This window comes from Xyrauchen texanus, chromosome 33, assembly GCF_025860055.1.
Source record: "Xyrauchen texanus isolate HMW12.3.18 chromosome 33, RBS_HiC_50CHRs, whole genome shotgun sequence".
Taxonomy (NCBI): domain Eukaryota; kingdom Metazoa; phylum Chordata; class Actinopteri; order Cypriniformes; family Catostomidae; genus Xyrauchen; species Xyrauchen texanus.
This window is the reverse complement of record NC_068308.1, coordinates 15,443,265-15,468,975: the sequence shown is the minus strand read 5'-3', so window position 1 is coordinate 15,468,975 and position 25,711 is coordinate 15,443,265. Positions and strand designations below refer to the sequence as shown.

Here is a 25,711-nt window from a genome sequence, read left to right as displayed (position 1 = left end):
GTTCACAGGACTCCCATAATCCTGCGCAATGGCTCCATGTGACAGCTGTTGGACTCCTGCATTAGCGCAGTCTTGAGCAAGCTGTACCTAACCACAGACACAGGACTGCAAAAAGTACGAGAACATCCTTTTTAATGCATTATTCAGTACAAACTTCACACACTATTAAAATAAACGTGAAAAGAGCCTGTTCAATTCTAGCGGGATGGAGTTTACATTGGTTTCATGAGTAAACGCATCAGCCTTCAGGTCGGGTAAGTTTGCACGCGCTTCCTTTGTTTAGCGCAGCTAGCTCGCGATGCTATCGACAGGTAGCTAATATTGTTTGCTTAGCCTATATTTTTGCGTGTTTTTATTTCTAATAAACTATTGGCTGCGGTCAGTAGTTTTAATAACCACATATCCTTGTGAGACTCGTCTGCGAACATTTTTATCATTGCTAGTAGTCGGGTTAGCCCGCATGCTATAGATTTGCTAGGCTAATGTTAGCAAAACATCTGAGCAGTGAGACGAAGAGCAACACCCGGTGTCTTCAGACAAAAAGAGAAAGTACTAAACCAAACAACCCATCAACAGAACCAACCAAACCTATATAAATTGGGACGTTTGTCGGCTTCGGTTAGCTTTAGCACATGTGATGAAATCCAGCTAGCTGCCTCTGTCAGTAATGAAACCCTTCATGAAGTGCCAGAAGATAAATCTGGAGATAAAATATGATATTAAACAAAACATTAAATTGGCTTGGGGCTGTTGGATGTTTATGTTAGCTTCATGATTAGTCTCAGAAATAGCCCAAATAGGCATTTGTGTGTTTATATTCTCCTTTTAGAAGCCTTTAAATGTGAATGCGGAACATTAAATGGGTTGTTATGATCATTATTTTTTATTATTTAGGCCTCATGTGAGTTTGCTGTAGAACTAGAGGTGAGCTAGTTATAGAACAAACTATTTTGTGTTGAATTGTCAAGTGTAAAGAATCTAACAAGTGCAGAAAAGTGCCATAGTATTACCATGTTTTTTGTTGTACATAAAAATGTCAGTGTTTCAACACAAATATTAAATGGTGTGTTGGTAATGTAATGTATTAAGAGATTGTTTTTTTTTTTCATTCAGTTGATATGGAACAGCCTCCCAGCAACTCGGATGGTTTACAGCCTCAGGATCTGTCCTCCACCTGCAGCCTACCCAATATCTTTGATCTGTCAAGAAACAGCGAAGAATGTCTGTTGAAATCGAACCCCATAGATGCCTTGCATGTTGTCCAGACACCAGGCTGGTTTGTCAGTCCTGGGACCAGCAATGGGATGCTACTTCCAGAGAATGACTCTGACCAGTTGCCACTTCCCACAGACCAGATCAACCCAGACGATGCGTTTTCCAACACGACTGTCACACTCTCTTATGTAAGCAGGTCACATGTCTTCTCTAACCATAACACCCTCTCAGAGCATTCCCCAATTTATGGTGTTCCATCCTTAACTAAGGCTTTCGCTCTGCACCCTGCTGCCTATGATGCTAGCAAGCTGGTAACAGACACAGGAGATGTCACAGATCTCTCTGTGGATATGGACCAACACTGCCTTCAGCAGGTGTCAGTACCTGTAGGACTGGCAGCCTGCGACCAATTTGGGTTTATGTCCCCAGCTCAGGTTGTTGAAAATGTAGCAGCATTCTGCTACCTTCAACAGCCTCCTGATTTGAGCGGTTTGCAAGATGTGGAAAACATTGCTTTGGAAACGCTCAAATCTTTACAACGAAGCAATCCCACAGAGTGTAGGTTTCCCATAAACATGGCTGAACTTCAGAATGGAGCTGCTAATGGCTTGTGGAATGTGGGACCGTTTGAGGGAGGCTTTCCGGAGGGTCATGCTACAAACGCAGAGGGTTTACATAGAGATGGCAACCCTGAGGTAGTCTTTCTGATCTCCAGATCTGAGCCACCGATCATTTTACAGAACAACCAGGGGCCTGCAAGCTTTGCGATATCTTTAAACCAAGATTTTATTAGTCCGTTAGATCCTGAGTCACCCCCTGCTGCCTCAGTGGATGAAACTGAGGATGTTTACTCCTTGCCACAGGCTGCAAGTTCTCTAAGTGGAGACGGTTCATTCGAAGGACAAGCAGCTGACATTATGCAAGAACATTTGGGCAAAGAGTTTGATCCCACGACAGGAGATGCTGCATCAGAATTCATCACCAGCACTTATGAAAAACCAACAACTGACAAAATCACAGAGTATAAGTCAGCACAGGTCAACGGACTATCTGAAGGAAAAACAGAAATATGTAAGACAACTGACATTTTGTGTTTTAGTGGCAGTTCGCTCGACACAAAGAAAACGTTTAAGAGAAAACTGCCGCCAAGAACTAGTAGAGGAATGAGGTTGGGAGCCATTGTTCAAAACATCTACCCCACCAGATACAAATCAAGTCGCGTCTCTAATATAAAAAAAGCTCAGGCTAGAAAGAACTCTCATTTCGGCTCCAATCAGGATGCGTCATCCAACAAGAATATCGAGCACATGCTGGACAGTATATGCACTGTTAATGAGGCAGTGGAATCTAATGAAAAGACAGCTGCACATTCACAGGAAGAAGAAACAGATGTCAGAGTTTCAAACAGATGTAAAACCACAATATCTACCTCATGTTCTAAAAACAAGAGTGTTCCTGAACCGTCATGTGATCACAAGCACACAAAGACATTAGACGTTTTGTTAAATTCCACAAAAAGAGCAAAGAAACTACGACAGAAGGTTTCGAAAAGGTCCTCAGCAGGAACAGGAAACCTTAACTCATTACCAATATTGAAAACCTCTAGAAAAGGCTGCCCTGCAAATCTTCAGAGTCCAATTATGGGTCCGAAAAGTTCAGCTGCTACAAAGAAATCTAATGCCCCCAAAAGGAAAAGGAAGAAATGCAAAGTTGGCCATACTTCCTTGTTTTTACCCCCGGAACCAGAAATCAAACTCAAATATGTGAACTACAAAGGAGAGAAAAAGGACATACGGGATAAGGCCTTTGCCCCCTATATTCATTTGGAACTCAAAGACAATCCAAACTGTACGGTTGTCAACTATCCAGAGGAGAGTTTCAGGCTCAAGCAGGGAAAGCAGCAGGGGTCCGTTGGGTTCATGTGTGGTGTGGTGCCTGCAACACCTTGTTTGCAATATGGGCGAGTCTCCATGGGTGGTGCACAACGGGGTAGCCTAGTGTGCTGTCTTTGTGGCGGCTCTGCCAATGCTATGGATCTTGGTGACTTGCATGGGCCATATTACCCTGAGGGATTCAAATCTGTCTCAAAAACTCTTACTAATCCACAGGAAGAGGAGGAGGACCATAGTGACACAGATTCCTCTTTTAGTGTTAAGAGTGGACAGCATGATGCTTCCACTCCAGACACTTGGACTAGTAAATGTTTTCACAAATTATCAGAGTCGACAGCTTTGATGACCTGTAAAAGATGGACCAGTGATAGTGAGCTCTCTAGTAGTCCTACAGCTAAGAGACCTAAGATGGATGCTGCCACTGAGTGGTACAGCCCTCCTGTGGTTCCTCTTGACAATAATGAGTACTGGCTCCATGAGGACTGTGGCATATGGTCAGCAGGTGTCTTTCTGGTCAGAGGAAAACTGTATGGACTTGAAAATGCTGTCAAGTCAGCAAAAGAGTCGGTAAGATTTCAGACTCACAGGAGGGAATTCACAAAGAGTAAATTGTGACCGCTGAATAGCGCCAGTTATTGCACACACTAGCCTCTTTTCCACCATCAGGCCAGTACGAGCCAAGGCTATCAACTGGTCAGCTGGGGCCAATAGCCACGAGACCAAAATCGATCTTCATTTTCAACATCGGGCCAATACCCCCATAGCGTTTCCCTAAAACACCCTTAATATGCCTTCCTGGGGCCAACGTCACACACCCCGCCCATTTCACAAGCAAAAGGGTAACTCAAGCTGAGGTATCAGACTAATGTATTTTTTTCAACAAACATGTATATTTACTGTGCCCGCAATTTTTTTTAGATTTCCCAAACCTGTACCGTTGTGCGCTGGATACGCAACTTGCCAAGTTCGGTGACAATAAGCTTAATCGTGTCTTCAGATTTTTCTTAATGTGTCTCAGTCTGGACGTTCAAATCGGATTTATGTGTTATTTAGTTGCGAGTGGCAGGTTGTTTCGTCGAAAATACGTACTATGTTCCAAACTGCTTAAATTCTGCCTTCACAGGGCACTTCGAAGGGAAACCAAAAATTATAACCATGCTGTTGGAAGAAAATTTTCAAATAAAAAATTACTTATAAGGGTAAGAATGACCATTTTATTACACCTTATTACACTTTATTACACCTTAGCTCTGACAGTGGAAGGTAAAGTCTATGAGGGGAATAGGGCATTGGGATGATCACTTCACAATGGAACGCACCCATGTGTCATGTATATTTTACAGGGATGCACAAGCAGTGCAAAACTCTAAAATAATACTGATATTGGCTTTACTGTTCCAAAGAGATGCAGTTACACACACCAGATGCAGGCCACCACAGCACAATAAGGTATTGAATGACTCATGCGAAAACGGGACGCTTTGCTACGCACTAAAATACAGGACGGAAACCAGAACTCTAGCAGAAATAAACATTGCATATGACACCTCTCATGTTTCTTAAGCCGCTGTCTGTGACCGATGTAATATTTAATACTGCCCTCATGAAAACACCCATTGCTAATTTCTCACGCATGTTGAACATATGTAATTATTGCATCATTACTTTGACAAAAAACTTGGATGTGCTAGCTAAAGCGACTGCTGTTTGAACAGAAGAAAATATAACCAGCAGTTTGAACAGTCAGTCTCAAAAATTAGATTTTTCCTGCAGTGTGAACAAAGCCATAGAGTTTGGTGAGTAAAGCACAATCCACAATAAGCCTAATTTACATAGAAGGGAGGTGTGTTTGCGTTGAAAAGAATGACAATGATTTAATTTAAAGGTGCTCTCAGTAATGTTTTAATGACACCTTGGACTTACACTGACACCTAGGGGCATGGATGCAGCATCATTCAAACACAATAGTTTTTAGTTACGGATTCCATTGTAGTAATTCACTATTACAGTCAGCCAGGAATATTTTAATCCAAGACTGAAAGTGTCCAACAACAGAGTGGTTACTAAGATTAAGGGAGTAGTATTTGGCTGGTCATGTGATCCTTACATGGCAGCCCTCATTAGGGGGACCCTCTCCATGTAGAATAAAACAACTTTTATAAGGTTACTGATATGACTGGAGTCTTTATCTCATGCTCATTTTATACACTTATTTTAAAATTACAATTCATCTCTTTAGGATAAAAACAGTGATATTTGACTGGCACAATTAACATTGCACTATTATCACCTGAGGAAAGTAAACAGAATTTACTTAAACCCATACAAATCATATTTGATCAATTTCTTTCTAAAGCCTCTACATTATAAACATGATGAGTACTTTGCTGGAAAACCTGTTGTATGTTTATGAACATTTCCAAAATGGTCGCATTCTTATTAGGATGCATGATTCATGCTTTAAAAATCTTAAATTAAAAGTAACAGTAATGTTTATATTGTTATCAATATTTCAAATTGAGTATTTGCTTAATTGTAGCAACTTTTGCTTAGTTAAATGTAGTGTTGTCACGGTACCAAAATTTCAGTAGTCGGTACTAATACCAGTGAAATTTCACGGTACTCGATACCATTTTCGGTACCAAAGCAAAACACAAAAACAGGTTTCTAAACACTATTTTATTAACAAAGTTAATAAGCAGCAGAACTAAGAACAGAAATATGCCATTGAGCAACACTTTAATTTAAATATATAATTGTTTTAATTATAACAAAACTGAACAATGTATGTTTAAAGTATTTTTTTAACACTTATATAAGATTTGCTTCAACTTTTGCAACTTTTAATTTAAATGTTTACCAAGTACTAAAAAACAAAACCTAAATAAACAAGCATACAATAGAATGAATAAAAACTATTTCCAAACTAATGTGCAAAGAAGTGCTCTCTTATTAATAAAGCTGCATTTTGCCATTTTTCTTCATGATAAGAAATGCATAGTGACATATATATATATATATATATCGATAGATATTATGATTAAATAAATTCTAATCGAGCTGCATTAAGCGTCCCCGCGAGGGATAAGCGTCCCCGAGGCAGAGTCTCTCTCAGCCGGGTGCAGTTTCAATCTCTTCCCTGAGTTCGGAACATTCGCGCAACTCATAGAAGAGGCACCGACCACACAGAGAAATGCCAGTTTCTGAGTTTATAGTTATTAACATGAGCTGCTTCTGTATTATTTGAACTTGAATAAAGCTAAAACATTCAATTATACTGCATTTAAGATGTAACGTCGGAATGTTTCCTTTAAAGAGCTCCACCTCCGCTTATTCCACAACGGTACATGCTTCTGAATGTACTTTTATATTTCCCTAATACTTTGGGATCTACATAAAACTGTGAAAGTTTAGAGTGCATCTGGACTGATCTGTGTAGTTGTTCCTCCATCAGGTGTGAATTGCTGCTCTCACGCGTCATCAGTGTAATGTGATTTCTCGTTACGTTAAATGAGATCAAACGACTATTCAACAACGAACATTTTGTATTTTCGATAATGTCGACTAAACTTTTCAGCTCTAATGCAAAAGATAATATGCTTTTAAACTCACCTGCTTTAGTTGCTTGAATAAATCCGGGTGTCTGTCTTTCATGTGCTTTATTAAGTTTGATGTGTTTCCTCCTTTCCTCAGAAAATAGGATTGTTTCCGATTCGTGTTGTCCAAACATTTCCAATAACTCCAGAGCGTTGTAAAGTCCAAAAGTCAACATGTTTTGAAAAATTTCGAAAATTCACAACATGTTTTATCTAACGAAATATTCTGCCTCAATCAATGTTTGTTGGCATTTAGACTTTCAAAAACATTTTCACTGTGGTGAAAAAACTTGCTGGACAAAAAGCTGTAGCGCACATTCGGGGCAGTGTATCAGCTAAAATATATATATATATATATATATATATATATATATATATATATATATATATATATATATATATGTGTGTGTGTATATATATATATATATATGTGTGTGTGTATTTGTATAGTCTAGCACTATTATATATTACAAAAAAATATTGTATTATGTAGGCCTATCTGCGTTCGCTTGGCGCTCCGTGCTCCATTTAATCCATATTTATTCAAATTTAGGAATTTGTTAGAGGATTTTTTTTTTTTGGGGTGATAACATCATAAAATATGACGACAGGCATTAGAAGCTTCATTCTAAAACCTCAATAGAAGTTTCGAATGTAAATATGACATGAAAAAAAGACATAGTCTAGTATGAACGGTCAGAATGGCCGCTATGGCCATTCTAGTAGTTATAGAATTCCGGTAGTTCTAGTGTTAAACTCACCTGCTTTAGTTGCTTGAATAAATCCGGGTGTCTGTCTTTCATGTGCTTTATTAAGTTTGATGTGTTTCCTCCTTTCCTCAGAAAATTGCAAAAGCAGCGTTTACAAATAGGTTTTTGCTGATCTATGATGTTTCCCTAACCTATGAATTTTCCAAACCTGGAAATTTCCAAAGATTCAGTTGAGACTCCGTAGCAGCTTTGATTGTCGTTATCTTTTTTCTTGTTGTGGGCGTTCGAAAGTTCCCGACACTGCATGGTACCCCGGTACCTCCAGAAATTCTGGTATCGTAAATAATTTTTTGTTTGAGTACCGACTTGGTACCGGAGTACCGGTATTTTTGACAACACTAGTTAAATGTAATACATTATTTTATAGAAAAATCACATTGTAATGTCTTTATCAAATATGATTCAACAGACTTTTGGGGGACAGTATATCTCTACGTTACATTCATGCCCACCACAAAAAAAAAAAAGATACATTTATCAAATATTTTTAAATTGGGAACTGATATTTATTTGAAGGCCTATTTCAATAAATGCACCCTGCTCTGTCATTGTAAAGATCTCATGTTTTATATTTACTACTGTGGCAAGTCGTGGCTTAAATATCAAAAACTGAAATCTTAAAACTCATAAATCTTATACAAAAATGAATTGCTGGGTCGCATAAGGATAATGACCTCTATAGCCTGATTTAACACATACAATCCCCAAAAAATAGTGTGTGTGTGTCTAATATATATATATATAGAGAGAGAGAGAGAGAGAGTTTTCTATTATATGGCAGGCTTTATAGGGTTAAAAATATTCTCTGTTGCCTGATTTTCATATTTCCTTTAGTGAATTGGCCACTTAAATATCCCAGACAACGCTTTTACTGGACGCAATTCATTCTATGTGAATTCCCCCTTAAATATTTTTGTGTTGCATTTTAAACAAACTATGTTAACATGAGTACTGACATCTTAAAAACTGTTGAGTGCATTATCAGTCAACCTTTTTTTCTTTTCTCCAGTTTTGTTCAACTTGTCATAGAAGGGGGGCTACATTGGGCTGTGTTTTCAAAGGCTGCCCAAACAAGTATCACTACACATGTGCAATGCAGTCAGGTAAGAGTCACAAACAGATGTTGCTTGATCATGATTGTGTGTATTGTGCAACACAGGAGCCAATCCCCACATTGCATTGTGGTCCGAAACAGGCCTAATGACGCCAGACAGCCTGTTAACAGCTGCTTTTGTGTCTGCATTTTGTGTTGAGACATGCATAGAAACATTTGTGTGCCAAGAAGAGATGACATAAAGTTGTGAATCTGCCTAAGCATGAATGAATGAAATTATGTAAAGGTTGAGATTTCCAGCTGATAGTGGAGTCAACGAGTTCAAGAACCCAGTTCATTAGAGTACACTGGTACAATTAGACAAGTTTGTTTCTTTGTTCAGAATGATTAAGCCATAGTCAGAATGTTCTATGAATTCATACAGTTATATCAGTTGTTGTTATGTGTGCGTTTTGAACTCTTAATCAATTTATTGAGATTTTATGGGCTTCGGTCATGGGTTTATGACGTTGCTGTTAAATTCCAAAAAGTCTATTATAGTAGTATTATTTATCTTGTTTCATGCTGTCTTTTTTTTTTTTTTTTACCCATCAGGACTATCTGACATATTTCCTCATCTTTATTCATAGGTTGTATATTAAACGAGGACAATTTCTCAATGAAATGCAGAAAGCACAAGGTATTTTTTTCTACCCTTCAGACATGAATTACACTATTGTAGAAGTTTCAGGATAGCACGGCAAAGTTTGCAGTAATTAAAGATTTTGTATTTTAAATTGGAATAAAATTCCATTTTAAGTTACACCATTTTCTTTTTCAAAGAAGAAATGCAGAATATTATCAACATTCTTATAAATTGCTGTAATTCTTATGTCTTGTTAATTTTGTTAGAACAAGTCCATCCAAGGTTCATCATATAAAATTACCAGGTGACACAGGAGGAAGAGGATGCTATGCAAGGTTAGATCTCTTTACAAAACATTTATAACCGAATGAAAGTATCTACACAGAAATGTTATTCAAAATGTGTCTAAAACCAATTTCTCTCTCTTGATATAGTGACGTGGATCTCTTCAACTCCATTGGCGTCTTCCTGTGAGTACGCCAGCCATGGGACCTTCACAATCTTTATCTGTTGACAGAAAGGCCTCTTCAAAATGCCAACACCCATAAACCTTAATCATTTTGCTGTTGCACTGTTCATAACATCGGTCACACAAATGGCACTTTGTAAGATTCACACTATTGATGTAAGGAGTGTGGTAATAGTGACAAGTATCAGAATGAATTGCACATTTAAGGGGCTCAAAGCAGAAGACAAATCCTTGAAACCTAAACCACAGCACAAATTCAGTCGGCTAGTTTTATTTGGTAATATTCCTTTTCAAAATATGTTTGTGTTATTTATATTTTGGGGCAAAATGATTTGGGGAAGTTCATAGTGTGTTAATATGTTAATTTATGACGAAATTATTTCTACAAACTGAATTTTAAACATACCGCATGTTAGAATGTTATTCACTCTTCAGAGTGATGTCATAATATTATCAAAATATAGCTTCATTATCAGCTCTTTATATATTGAATTGGTGTCTTGTCACTAGTCTGATTCATTAAACCCCCAGAAGGCTCTTTGTCTGGTTTGAAGAAGTGAAGGAAATAATATGAAATTAGATAGCAAACTCATGAGATTATTGTTATTTTTTAATATGTTGGTTTTAGATTGTCTTTTCTTCCCAAGTGGTGGAAACATATGAAAGCACTTTGAAAGGGGAAAAATAGATTTTTTTTCCAAGATAATGTTGGTGGAAAATTCAGATGGTCCCAAAATAGTCTCTAGTGTTTCTTGAACTTTACAACCAGCTGTATTTTACGTCCCTAATAACAGCTTGTTTACACACCCACATTGTGAACGTGATTTAGTTTAATATTCATTTGCATTAATTATAGAATGATTTAAAATAATAAACAATGAAACATCCAATGTCTAGATACATCTGTTTTAGTATTTACTATATTGTGTAAGTAATTATGTAATATTCATTTTGGTTTTACAGATTACAGATGTGGGTTACATACAACTTCATTTTAATCACACAGTGGTGTTATGGATTTTATTAATGGTTCTATATACGTTCACATTTATATGGAGGCTCAACAGCTTAATGGTCCATATATTGGAGGAATGTTCCAGGTTCAATAAGAGTTAACCTCAGTTGACAGCATTTGTGGCATGTTTATTACCACAAAACTACATTTTAACTTGTCCCTCCTTTTCTTTTAAAAAATAAATCTTGCTACATTGAGGCACTTACAGTGGAAGTAAAGATCCTTAAACGTCAAAATACTCACTCGCCTTAAACCCGAAAACGATTTATTCAACTTTACAGCTCAAATAATACACAAGTTTGATCAGAATAATGAATGTAATTACTTTCTGCCTTTTAAATCCACCAAAAATTGTCCTCAATTACTTCCATTGTAAGTGCCTCACTGTAACCCAGATTCAACAATCAAAATACATTTTTGTGGCAATCAACATTATGCCACATTCTGTCGATTGAGCTGAACTTGTATTGAACACAGAAATATTCCTTCATGGATAACTAGTATAAATGACAAGTTTAAATTAATAACAAACAGTAGCATATCATTTAGTTTGTTTTGTTCTGTAATGACAATTTGATCCCATCAGGAATGATCTGTGGAAAAATTATCAATTTCGGACAAGGAACTTGATCAAATTATGTTCAGGACTTCTTATGAACACTAAACATTTGCTTTTACAGTGGCTGATCCTTTTTGAGTTTCCATTCAACTTTTGTGTGATAAAACATTTTTGTCGCACTCTACCTATTTTATATGGAAATTAATTCTATTACCCTCTCATTTTCATTTGTTCATGCCTTGCTAAGACAAATCTTTAGTTTTTTCTCAAGATCAGGAAGTGCTTGTTTCAATTTCTGATGGAAAAGGGATCATGAGACTCATTCTGGAACTGTTCAGTGCATTAAATCCACCAATTTTATTTGTTTGTGTACAAACTATTTAAATGTCAATAGTTTTGTCCAAAGGTTAAGAGATGGATTTGTAATTGTGCCAGTTATACACTGACATAATCTGGTAACTTGCTTGTGGAAAGGTCAATGTTGACAATGTCTCTGATTGTCCATCTGTATTAGTGGACCTGTGTTGTGTGCCATACTTTTGTTCAGGACTATAGCTGTACAAATTTTGTGCAAATGTCTTTTGTTTGCTGGATTGTTTTGTTTTTTAGTTGTTTTTTGTCTAAATTGAAGAGATTGAGTGTTACCGTCATACCAAATGTTCCATTGTTAATATTTTTGGATTGTTTTTAAAATCTTAATCTCAGGGTTGAGCAGGGTTCTTTTGCGTTGTTGACATTCTTACCCCAAAATATATTTATCCTTCACTGACTAAACCCACTTGGTCAGATTAATAAATTGGCTTAAAAATACCATTGGTCTCCCAGTTATTTGTTTTTGCTGAAAGTGTTGATCTGCTAATTTTACTAGTTTTGTGATTAAAAATAAAAGTTGAGTTATTAGTCAACATGATCACTCATTAAATTAACGTGCTGCACCCAAATTTACATGTACTCTGAAATCGATCCCATAATGCAAGATTACTGACAAGTGCTATTCCCCATCAGGCATTTTTGCATCAATTCAAATGTGTTCACCTTTCCCTATGGTCCTGCTGATCACATATTGTGTGTGCAATCTCAGAGACATGGGTTTTAGTCTCATGGAAATCAGGCAGTAATTGTGTTAATTCAGAGACATGATTTCTGGCCTCATGGAAACCAGGAAGTAATCACGTTCACATAAACAATGGTGAGCAGCACGATTCGGAAGATGTGTTTTTGCTCTAAATTACATTTTTATTTCACTGACGGTTAGATTTAGGGTGGGGGTTGCATTACTATTGACTATTACCTAAATGAAAACTAATTAAATAAAAATACAAATCGCTTTTTGGTGCCCCCCTGTGGACATTTGACCTCAGCAACACTTTCAACTTTTTTTGAATTTCGATTACCACAGACCAAATTTCATCAGCAGAACTTTCGACCTCCTGGCTCTCTCTCTCTCTTTTTTTATTTTATTATTATTTTGTTTGTTATTAAAATAAAATTTTGTATTTTTTTTTTTTTTTTTTGCTTCACTTAATTGTTTATAAGATATGATTAATCTTAACAAACCAGTAACTGAATCCTAAAAAATTAATGAAAAAAAAGACACATTTCTGGCCAAGATTTATTTTTGAATAAATCTGAACTTACAGGAAGACAGTTGTATTGCAAAGACAGAAATTGGACATGAGTTTCAGAGTTTGTTTTGAAGTGACTAAAAGCCCACTGATAGCTCATCAAAATCACCATAAACCAAAAAGCTTGAGCAAAGTTTAGCACTTTCACAAAAATCACAAAATCCTCAGTGGGGTGTTCTTTTCATTTGTTATTAATATGGTAAAAGCACTGCCAGTTTCTTGGCTAACTCTGCATTTAATGACAACATCTCATGGTCAGGAAGTATAATTGCACTATCAGCAGAGTTCCACAAAATGTCTTCAATATGGACACAATATTTATGCTGTTATAGACGAATGGCCCACTTTTGATGTGAAGAAGGCTATTATATCTAATCTTTTTTTCTTCTCATAACATATTATCAGTACATGTTGAAATTTCATGCAGACAAAATAAAAAACATTTAAACACAAAATATACTGTACCAATTCCAATAAAAACTAAATTTCTCAGCAAGCTTAGAGTCTTCCCTTTAGACTTTAAACTTTGCCTAAAATTAAATCACTTTCATAATTCGACAGCAGTGGTGCAGGCATTACTTATTTAAGCTTCTAATGGGGCTGCATACATACAGGCTTTTTCAGGTAGTTCTTTATCTCTGAGAAATTAATAACAACAGCAGCAGCATACAAACACGACACAACAAAACTAACAATTATTATTTTGGCTTGATCGTTTGCCCTACGTCATCTACTACAATTGCACTCTGAAACATTATGCAAGAAATTTGACGGCAAATTTCACATTACAACATTTCTCACATATCTTAAATCACTTTTTTTTTTTAAATAGATGTTTGCTTTACTCAACATGCAGTTATTAAAATGTGATTGCACACATCTGCAATGTCTTTGTATTGTGTTTTGGTTTAAACCAATGTAGGAAAAATATAAGTAACTAAGACATAATTAAAAGGAGAAAAACATAAAATAAAAAAAAAACAGGCAAACATTTTCAAAAAAACTGAAAATTTTCAAATAGATATGTTTACCACTTCGACTAACCCACTACCACTTAAACTTTTGAAATGTCAAAGTCAAACTCTCAAAAACAATCTAAAGCATTAGGAATAAACATTGATTTTTTTTTCTCTTTCATCTTTATTTTTAAATTCTTGTCAGTCATTAGTAGATAACTACTTGACATCTGTTTGATGGGAGAGAAAATAAGCTTTGATGTGCTGATGCACAATATAAACGTCAAAAACGTACCAAAACAGATGATATTTTAAACATTGTAAACTACTTTACGATGTTTGTAATTTACTACTGATCAACTGAAAAAATATATATCTAGAAGTCCTGATAAATTAAGTAAATTCAAAACAGTCTACGAGTCTTTATAAACATTTTGAGTGCATGCAATATGACATGTTCCAAGCACGTCATGATAAACCTGAAAACGTTCATTTTGTTGCATGTAATGAACGTTTTAGTAAATCAGGCCTTAAATAACTAAACAACTGATTAAGTAATTTGTACGCACAAACTCTCAAACACTCACACACTTTCACGATACCACAGATGCAAATATCATACGTTCTATTTTCTCATCTATGTCTTCAGGCCCAATTTTCGCTGTTTGCGTAAATTGTTCACACACACACAAAAAAGGCAAACAAAAAGAATGTAGATCCCGGTATTCTCCTTTGCTCTCATCTCCTTTTTTGCTCCATATATTGCTTTAAAGAAGTTTTGGGGAAGCCTTCATAATCTTCCCACAAACTGGATTTAAGCTTGTAAATCTTCCTTTCAATACACTAATTTATTGGTTCGTTGCTAATCCATGAGTTAGAAAGAATGACCTACACAGTATTTCATTGTCTCAGCACAACTCGTCCACTTCACAGACTGTTTTCTACTGCAGAAATACGTACATTTCTGCAAGGAATGTTAGCAAAGAAGCACAGCTAAAGGCTGGTCTCATTTAATGAGCCAACTCACTGAACACTGAAGAATCAAATAGATACAGATCACAAGTTAAGTTCATCTTCATAAACTACACTGTTTACATCATTTTTTGCTTGGTTTCCATCTATTTAATAGCGCTATTGCACTCTGCAAACTCCTTTCAGGACATATGCGAGTGTTTGAATGTTTTAGTCACTGGTTGTGTGCTAAAGTTGATCTTGTCGGGAAGCTGTGCATTAACTTGTGCATATTGACCAGTCTCTAAACGCAGATCTCTATAGGGGTTGTTACCAGGATGCGGCTACTAGGGGGGCTGTCTCTGGCTGTGCGCTCATAGCTATTGGTGGAAGAAACAGAGCTGTTTGTGGACACAGAGGTGAAGTGGTGCGCCGCGGCCGTTACGGAATCCATTGCGTTATTTTTGCTTGTGCTGGCCACCGGCGACAAGGTCTGCTGTTTCATACGGTTCACCAGCAGCTCTTCCTCCTCAGATGAAGAGTTCAGCACAGCTTGTTGATGGCTTCCACCACCCTGACCATCCAGCATCCAACGGTGGCCAAAATGCGCAAACATCTCTTTGACGGAGCACCGTCGTTCCTGCTCCAAGGACAGAAGCTTTCGAAACATGCGCAATGCTTCATCCGTGAAGCGGCGCCACTGTGACGGCACCGTACCTGTCCGTCGCCTCTGCCAGCGCACAAACTCCTCATAGAAGGTGTCGGACGGCATGGCCTTCTCCCAGGGAAAGTTACCAGTGAGCATGCAGAAGAGGAGCACTCCGAAGGCCCAGACGTCTGTGCTGTAGTCCACGCAGAAGCCCTCGTGTTTGGACGTGTCGCAGAGCTCGGGAGCCGTGTAGGGGATGGTTCCACTCACACGTTTCACTGGTGATCCAGCTCGCCGTGTCATACCAAAGTCTGACAACTTGACCTTCCGGCACTCCTTGTCAAAGATTAAGATGTTCTCGGGCTTGATGTCTCGATGCACTAGCTTTTTTGAATGGAGGTAGTCCAGGGCAATGGCCACTTGATGGACACAACGCTTAGCCACTGGTTCTGGAAGACCCACCTGTGAGAATAGATTGGAAGCAAAAATCAGTCACTGATGCATAGGGTTGTGAAAGCCGGTTCCATTTTTTTTTAAAACACCGGAACCTTATGATTTTCATGACTTTTTGTTCCGTTAATGGTTCTCGAACATGCAATTAGTAATAAAATACTCTGACAGTGTTTCCTGCAGAACATTCTGTGGCAGCGAAGCCTACTACTGAATCTACAGTTTGAAACACACAGCATGTCCAGTGTAGTCCGAATCCCAGACAAATGATTCTGAGCCAGTTCTTCTGAATGTACAGCACATAACATACAGTGCTACCAGGGTAGTCCGATTCCCGATCAAATGACTATTCTGAGTCAGTTCTTTTAATTCCACAGAGCAAAAGAAAAGTTGCTTACAGTGAAGTCCATTTACAAATGACTATTATTAGCTGGTTCTATTTAGTGAATCAAAAACATACAGTGTCACCAGTGTAGTGTGGATCCTGAAAGAATGACTACGTTTACATGGACACCAGAAAGTGGCCTATTTTGAGAATGTTCCCATTTATATGCACTGCATAAGCGGCGTACTCTTTTCTACCATATACATGAGGCTCGGTCAGAAAGCAGCTTTCTCCACAGCAACGTAATTTCCCCATGGCGCTTGTGTAAATAACAAACATGACATTTGAGGAAGACTTTGCTACTTCATTCTCCATTGCGTTACTTAATTTCCAGATATTCCAGAGTTGTTGCTGTTTGATTCTTTAACTTTAAATCATGACCTGCAGCAGAATTGCGCTGCAATAGTGGGGTTTTCCTCTTACGTAAATGTGAGGGACCGTCAATATTTTACATTGGTGTGTAAAAATACACACTATAGTTTAAAGCATATGTGCTTTTTCCACTGCACTCCCAGAAATGTTGAATTCTTTCCAATGTGTTGACTTGTTATTGGGCTCCATCCTATGACATTAGTCATTCGGCCTGTTCACGCACATTCGCACTCTTCAAAAACCTGACCACGTTAGCCGCATTCTCTGGGAAAAACCCTGTTGTGTTAAACCGCTTTCTCCTAATCCCTTAAATGCCGCAAGGAAACTGGCGTTCTCGTTTACATGATGCTTCAGAACACCGCTTTCAGCAAAAACCCTGGAATAAACCATTGCATAATAAAATTGCATGTAAACACTAACTTTTAAGAGTGGGCTCTTTTTATTGAATCAAAAATGCTTAAATTAGTTCAAGCGGTTACTGATTTAATTTTACTGACATGCAAGTCATATTTTGTATATAAAACGAATTACATTTTTAAGAATGACTTAAATGTCCAAAAGTGTTTAATTACTTTTTGGTTCCACTGTATATAAAAAAAGATTTAATAACTTTAAAAAACATTCATGACTGCATTACACCTGCAAAATTATGGCACGCGATTACCTGTGGTGGAATAATATCAAACAGGTCACCAGATGGGGCATACTCCTGTGCAAAAGCGTAGTACTCTTCAGATTCAAACGCAATTCCAAACATGTTGATTATAAAGGGACATGGCGAAAGATAGAGTGAAATGCTGTACTCTCTTAAGAAACTCTTCAGCTTGGTTGTTTTCTTCTTTAGAAACTTCAGAGCCATCTTGGTGCCTGTGGGTTGAGAAATTAAGAGAAAACTGTTTCAAACTGAAAACAGCATACAGCCATGCAATCTCCAACGCAGACAAATTGTTTTTGTAGAATGGGGCATTTCTTTATTGTTCCAGCAATACAATGCCCCTGTGCACAATGCAAGGTCCATCAATAAATTGTCTACTGTGTCTTGAAACCTCAACATTCCTAAACATTTGAGTAAATTGTTTCGGAGCTGTGCTATACCTCTGATCTTATGGATGACAAGGTCCACCTTCCCATAGGTGCCTTTCCCCAGCTCCCGTATGATCTCATAGTATTTATTGATCTCAACCTTCTCCAGATTCTGAGCTGCAAAGAGCTGCAGTTCTTCCAGGATGTCGACGGAAACATGTGAGACGACAGGAGACGAGCTCATCTTGCATGGGAACAGGCTGCTGTCAACCGCTGGACCTTACTGTAAACATAAAGAACACAATATATATATATATATATATATATATATATATATATATATATATATATATATATATATATATATATATACACACACACAATATAATACAGTTTAATATTAGAAAATGTAAAAGACGTGGGACATAAAATTGCTGAATTTAAAAGGAACACTTATTTTAAACAACATTTACTCAAAATTCACAAGAAAAAAAACAAAACACGCTTTATACATTGACGAGGATGTCACTAGTTTCTGGAACTGCTTGTGTCAATTGCTTTTGATGCCCCGTATTTGTAAGTCGCTTTGGATAAATAGCTATACGATTAAAGTAATAGTTCAGAATTCTCTCATTTACTCACCCTTATTCCATCTCAAACTTGTATTACTTTATTCTACAGAATATCATACGAAGATTGTTTGGAGGGTGAATACGTTGTTTAAGTGCTTGTCCAAAACTTTCATTTACTCATGCTGCACATCCCAAGATACCTCTGAAAAATACCTGTATTACAATATATGAGTAAACTCCAGCCACTTTCTGCCCATCCGACTCGTGTTTCATTCAGAAGTGATCACCTCTGAAAACATTCAGGCTTGAAATGCCCCGAACACAACTGTAAATATGCTGTTTTTTCAACTTAAAAATGTAAAAATAGCCTGTCACCAAGTTTGGGGTGTGGAACAGCATTTTTAAATGGAAACAGACAAAAATACACTTCTTCACCACCTTTGCATTTGCTTCTTCGACCCACACCAGGTTTTTGGACTGTGTACATGACAGACTGAAGGGGCTGAGTTAAAACGGACTAAAAACCTGGAGAAGGTTATGGCTGCAGGCAGAGCTCCAAAAAGAGGTGGGAGCTCCAAACTACCAGCAAAGATAAAGGGAGCCCCTAACTTAACCCTTTCTCTAACCTTAACCATGTGTGGAAGTGATGCCCCCTTTTGGAGTAACTCCACCTTCTTCTGGAGATTCCACCCTTATTTGGAGATCTCCTGCATGCAGCTTTACCTACTGGAAAACTTTTGCCAAGCAGTCTCACATACATCAGCAAGACCAGCATTAAGAAAATAAATAAAGGTACATTTTTATGTCATGCCTAAAATGAATTACCACTGACAAAGTAGGTTTTAGAACTTCTACTAGGCAGTTTTGTTAATCTACCAATTAGCCATAGAAATCTTTGTTATAGAGATAATCTCAAAATGGCATATTTATTGATGTCTATAACTAGTTCTAATCTTATTGAATCAGAAAGCAGTAATACACAATGTCTGAAGAAGCGCGGCTGATCTTTCTCGCAGCGGTAAGCACTGCAGCGACAAATGGAGGCAATTTGTCACTGCCAGCAAATAAGAAGTGCTTAGATTGCACTGCAGATTAAAACAAACAGCCGTGATGGCTTGAGTGTGAGCTGATGTGTTGCTCAATGCAGAATCATTTTCCTCCTCACAGCTTATATTATTGACCTTACATGTCCTGACATCAGCCTTTTTACCTCTTTCAGCACGGCTGGGGGAGACATTATTAAACAGACTTCAACCGCTGTCTAGAAATAATTACATAAATTCACACCATGACTTCACAGTGAGTGAGGAACATGCCAGAATGGAAGCTGGGCTGGTGCAATATGACTCACCAGGTCAAAAGCTGCTAGCTAGCTTAAGACAAAGTGATGCAAATATAGAACAACTCTCTGTTATAAAATGTCAATCCTCTACTGTGAATCTTGATGTCTAAAATAAAGCCCTCATGTTGTTCTAGACATTACAATAGTCAGGGAAAACTCCATACTTTTACACGAATGAAAATGAGGCTGAGAAGGATAGAGAAGGCTGGTGGTGGCGTAGTGGGTTAAAGCATAGAATTGGTAAACAGAAGGTTGATGGTTCAATCGCCACAACCACCACCATTGTATCCGTGAGCAAGGCACTTAACTCCGGGTTGGTCTGGGGGGATTGTCCCTGTAATAAGTGCCTTGTAAGTCACTTTGGATAAAAGCGTCTGCCAAATGCATAAGTGTAAGTGTAAATATATGGTCCAAAGAACAGTATAAAGTCCAATGCAAAATTTGGACCCTGAAGCAAAACCAGAAAACCTCTGACTTTAGAGTTTATTTGGCATAGAACCGTACAACAGCCCCTAAGGTTGTCAGGGCAAAACACTCCCCGATTTCCAGCAAAGCTAGAAATATTTGCCAATATCTGTTAGTACCATTTTTCGGTGCAATGTTATTTCAAGGGTGGTAATACACTGCAGAACGCTTCAATGGCAGCCGGATTTTGCAACTAACTTTTCCTGCTTCTCGTCATTACACACCCATTTAAAATAATGAAACAGTAATGGCTTATTTATTTCTGTGCGCAAGCTATTTTGTCATTCTGATAGCTCCACGGTTATCAGAGTCACAGCCATGAAAAGACAGACAGGGGGATGAATAGGAAGGAAAGTGAAACACAGGGTTTCAATCTCTCTTCTGCCAGCCTTGTTTTCTCGCTAGAATATTCAAGTCACTCCCGCTCAGCAGGTCTAGATTGTGCTTTAGAAAGTAGCAATGCATTCTCCAAACAGACCCTGCTTTTTTCCTTAACTAACCCTTAAAGAAGACTCCTTGTCTTCTTTAAATGGTTGACTTCCCACATTTGCTTGTATTTAGTGGCACAGAATAGAGGGATGCAGGTTAAAGATTCTGAAAGAGGATAAATAGAAAGTCAAAGTGACAATCCAAGGCTTCAATGTCCAGACTGATCACACTGTGAATTCGGCAACAGGTCAGAAGTGCGGAAATTGGTCTGTTCTTACAAAAAAATAGAAGCACTGCCCACAATGGCCAATGTTGGAAGTGTTGTTGAACGTATGGGTATGCATGAGCTCCAGTTTATGGGTGAAATGTCCACAGAGTGGTGACAAAAGGTTCATTTTTTTTGTTGTAAATTATTTAATACAGTCAACAGGAATAAATATTTTATAAAGCCTACACCCTAAACCTAACTGTCAATGAAGTAGAAACTTAAATTTTAGAGCGAAACGGCACCCTCTGAATCGTGCTTCCTATTGTTTGTGAACGGATTTACTTCCTGGTACCCAAGCGTCCAGAACCCGGGTCTCTGAGGATGCTCACGCAACATGCTATCAGTAGCGAGTACAATCAGTGGGAAATGTCACCATAGTTGAATTTATACAAACATGTCTGATGGGGAATGCAGCTTGTCAATAATTTGGCTATATGGAGTTGATTTACGATTACAAGAAATTTTAGAAGCAACATTTCCTGTGTGATCATACGTCAATGTGATAACCTTCAGTTGAAAGAGTGAAATTGTGAATATTCTACATTTAGAGATCTATACTTTGTCACTAAAACAATCACCTGACATTTGACCTTTGCAATTCATGTGAACATGTTTTAAACATCTAGATAGCAGCATATCATATAGAAAGTTTGTGCATATTTTAGCAAGTTATCCTACCTTAATATGCAGAAATAATTATATAAGTAAGCCATTCGTAGGTTGATTTCTCTGAAAAGTGTAAATGAATTAGGAAGGACGTATGTACAGTAAATCTGCTTTTTATCATATTTTTGTATTCAATAATTAGAATGGGAAGCTTTTCAGACGATACACTCTAGGGGAAGTATGCATGCTTACTGGGGTCGACCTGACCACCCTGACAAAGCAACATTGACTCAACCAATGGCATGAGTTTAAGGAAGGAATATTTGTTTCTGGCATCAGTTGGCAGAATGGGGGAATGTTCATTTTAGAGGACACCATTTTGCAATTCTTGTTGGTAATGCTAGTGGCGCAGAAAGTACACACTTCATCCTTCCAAAACAGTTAAATGTCTGGTGCATTCAGAGCAAAGCCAAAATGAACATAAAACATTTTGCAATATTCACTTTCTTTTCTAATATAACGGTGTAGTTCAACATTGTTCTGTTATCTTAAATTACGCCTTTAAAATAAATTTGTACGACATGGTCATTGAGCATGGCAAGGCAAGGAAACATTTTCATTCTAAAGACTCTTGCAATGAAAAAAAAAACACTCATGGTGGTGCTTTAGTAACCAAGCCTTATATCTGGCCTGAACATTTCTAGCTGAAAGAGATATCAAGAAAAAGCATGTGCCAACCAAGCTGAAGCAAAGCCAAGTTAATTTTCATGTAGCAATAGACACTCAATGGCTCAATTTCAGCTGGCAGAAATGTTTCAACCTCTTCAACTTAACTCTTTTTGTGATTAAGTTTTTCAATCTCCTGATGCATTGCATAAGACATTTAAATCAAGCTTGCAGAGGAGATATCAGATTGCCCTTACCAAAATATATATATAAAAATAAAAAAATACAGTGGCTGTACTGCAATGCAGTGATTGTATGTAATAATATCAATAGGTAATATCATGGTACATTTATATATGCTATGGTACTAAATTATCGCCATATACATTTACATGGAACACAAGGTACCTCAAAGATTACCATGGTACTACCGTGGTACATAAAAACCATAGTATTGTCAAGATACATGTCCCAAAATGGTACTATTCTGTTTTGTTTAAACCAATATGTTGGTGTTGATTATCAAAGCAGATAAAAATCTTCTAGCATCCATATGAAGCATGTGGACAGCTGTTAAATCTTGGACACAAATGTCTGCTGGGACACAACTGTATATATTTGGTGAGTGAGGAATGAAAAGAACAGGAAGTCATGTGGATTAGAGTCATTTATTAAAAACTGTAACTGTCCTACCTTGTGTTCAGACCACAGGGGTGTAAAAGAGAGCACCGCTGACATCTGACACACAAACACATTCACACATACAGTAAACACACACAGGCTGCAAAATAACAATATGGAAGACAATCGTGCCTGTAAGATAATAAAACCAGGATTTCCTATTTATCAATCGATCTATCTATTAGGGATGTCATAAAATATCGATATAGCGATTATTGATCGGCACGGTATTTTATCAATATATTTTAGAAGCATTGATATATTAAAATTAAACATTTAAATTAGAAGCCTAATTTGCATGCTTTCCAATTCACTGGCAGTTGTCCTCTTTTTAACAGTATGGCGCAATAGTGTTGGGAGACCACAAGAGGGTGATATAACATCTACTGAAGCCGATCGCAGTCACAATCACACACTCACACAGGACAAGCTGAAGCAGCGCAGCAGATGGCAGTCCAAAGTTACAAAGGTTTTTGTACTTCTTCAAGAATGAACAAAGTGACATTGATGAGTTTGCAGGTTAGTGAAACTGGTGTCATTTTGCAAACTGAATAATTAGAAATGGTGACGTTAATTATGTATTTCTCTGTATGTAGCCTTGAAAAGGTCTTTCATTCAAGCTATGAAACCACAAAACCACATACTTATCTTATACTTATATACATAAGTATCTACCTATCCATTCACCCGTCCATCTAGTATCTACCTATCCAACTATATATGAATCTATCCATCCATCCACCCATTAACCTATTAAGTATCTACCTATCCATCCATCCACCCGTCCATCTCGTATCTATCTATCCAACTATCTATGAATCTATCCATCCATCCACCCATGAATCTACTAAGTATCAACCTATCCATCCACCCGTCCATCTAGTATCTACCTATCCAATTATATATGAATCTATCCATCCATCCACCCATGAATCTACTAAGTATCAACCTATCCATCCACCCGTCCATCTAGTATCTACCTATCCAACTATATATGAATCTATCCATCCATCCACCCATGAATCTACTAAGTATCAACCTATCCATCCACCCGTCCATCTAGTATCTACCTATCCAATTATATATGAATCTATCCATCCATCCACCCATGAATCTACTAAGTATCAACCTATCCATCCACCCGTCCATCTAGTATCTACCTATCCAACTATATATGAATCTATCCATCCATCCACCCATGAATCTACTAAGTATCTACCTATCCATCCACCCGTCCATCTAGTATCTACCTATCCAACTATCTATGAATCTATCCATCCATCCACCCATGAATCTACTAAGTATCAACCTATCCATCCACCCGTCCATCTAGTATCTATCTATCCAACTATCTATGAAGCTATCCAACCATCCACCCAAAAATCTATCAAGTATCTATCTATCCATCCACCCGTCCATCTAGTATCTATCTATCCAACTATCTATGAGTCTATCCAACCATCCACCCAAAAATCTATCAAGTATCTATCTATCCATCCACCCGTCCATCTAGTATCTATCCAACTATCTATGAATCTATCCATCCATCCACCCATTAATCTACTAAGTATCTACCTATCCATCCACCCGTCCATTTAGTATCTACCTATCCAATTATATATGAATCTATCCATTCATCCACCCATTAATCTATTAAGCATCTAAATATCCATCCACCCGTCCATCTAGTATCTACCTATCCAACTATCTATGAATCTATCCATCTATCCATCTATTAATCTATTTAGTATTTACCTATCCATCCATCTAGTTTCTATCTATTCATCCATCACATGAATCTGAATACTTTTTTGTTCCATTCAGCAGCAGTACCCATGGACATGTAAGTTGCAATGATGGCCAGCATCCACTAGAGGTTATCAACATCTAAACAGCACACTCTTATTCCCCAGGCCAGCCTGCACATTGAGCTGCGCGCTCATTTTTCATCTGGCCTCTGACAGCATCCATTTAACGGTGTTGAGTTCTGGGTGACCTGCGGATACCTGCAGACTCATCCTATCCGCACTGAGAACAACAGCACCAGACACATCACTGTGCTGCCTTCAGAATGCAATTCTCTCACACAAATAAAGGCTCTCTATCTTTCTTGTTATAGGGGGAATACAACTGCATATTGAACAGGACAAAAGGAGTTTCATCCATAGGTCCAAAGTATCCAACCTGCTCAGAGGAAATTTCACATAAAAATCACAACTAATATTAGTAATAATAATGTAATAATTATTAAAACATAATAACAGGTTTTATTTTTATTTTTTCATCAATTTCATAGCAGCATAGAGAAATATTCTGCAGTGCTGTTAAAGGTCGGCTGAAGCAGTAACCTGAGGCTATTTTTCATATAACCCCATCATTCCCAACCAGGACAGAACATTCTAATCGAACAACAGAGAATTATACCTCAAGCCTACCACACAATTCATCAACTGCTGTAATGTTATACAAACGTTGTCGCTATCAAACGTTTCTGAAGGAATTTACTCACCATCAAATCCGTTCAAAACACCGGGGCTTCTGTTTCTAGCCTGAAAAACAGCGGGTCGCAGGGATGTGAATCGATTCTCTTGGTACTCTCATGGCGGGTCTCTATGTGAGGTTGGAGAATCAGAAGGTTAGCCGCAGCAGAACACACTCACTCCTGCGGCAGATTGCACTGCGCTTCTCTATTGTGCTGCTGGGGGGAAATCAAAGCTTCCATAGAGCAGCTGAGAAGAATACCACCCACTCTGCACGTCAGCCAATAGTAGCACAGATCTCTCCCTCGCGTCAGACGATGGTATCCCGCCTACTGTCAACATCAACCAATAACGACACAGGTTGGTCCGTCGCATCTAATGAAGACACGCCTCCCAGTGTGAGCGTCAGCCAATGGAAGCACAGATTGCTCCGTCACTGTGAGCGTTCGCCAAAAACAGCACAGGTTGTTTTCTCGCGTTAGTCTGTAGAAGTACATGTCGCTAAAGCTGTATTTTATTAGTGTAACTATTGCTTTAGTGAATATATAAAGTGATTCATATTGTATAAAATATAATTTGTTTTCCAGAACAGTAAA

At 37.8% G+C, this 25,711-nt stretch overlaps 2 protein-coding genes across 2 annotated transcripts; one reads left to right on the top strand and one right to left on the bottom strand.

The window, feature by feature from the left end:
• Window positions 1-79: 79 nt before the first annotated feature.
• On the top strand, window positions 80-11,991 carry si:dkey-94l16.4 (transcription factor 20). Its single transcript, XM_052102891.1, has 6 exons — window positions 80-254; window positions 1,114-3,674; window positions 8,483-8,576; window positions 9,157-9,206; window positions 9,419-9,487; window positions 9,587-11,991. The coding sequence occupies exons 2-5, from the start codon at window positions 1,119-1,121 to the stop codon at window positions 9,458-9,460; spliced, it is 2,742 nt and encodes a 913-aa protein (XP_051958851.1). The 5' UTR covers window positions 80-254; window positions 1,114-1,118; the 3' UTR covers window positions 9,461-9,487; window positions 9,587-11,991.
• Window positions 11,992-12,801: 810 nt separating this feature from the next.
• Window positions 12,802-25,343, bottom strand: bsk146 (brain specific kinase 146). Its single transcript, XM_052103229.1, has 4 exons — window positions 25,145-25,343; window positions 17,679-17,889; window positions 17,248-17,450; window positions 12,802-15,838 (listed from the first exon to the last, which is right to left on the bottom strand). The coding sequence occupies exons 2-4, from the start codon at window positions 17,848-17,850 to the stop codon at window positions 15,032-15,034; spliced, it is 1,182 nt and encodes a 393-aa protein (XP_051959189.1). The 5' UTR covers window positions 17,851-17,889; window positions 25,145-25,343; the 3' UTR covers window positions 12,802-15,031.
• Window positions 25,344-25,711: the final 368 nt, after the last annotated feature.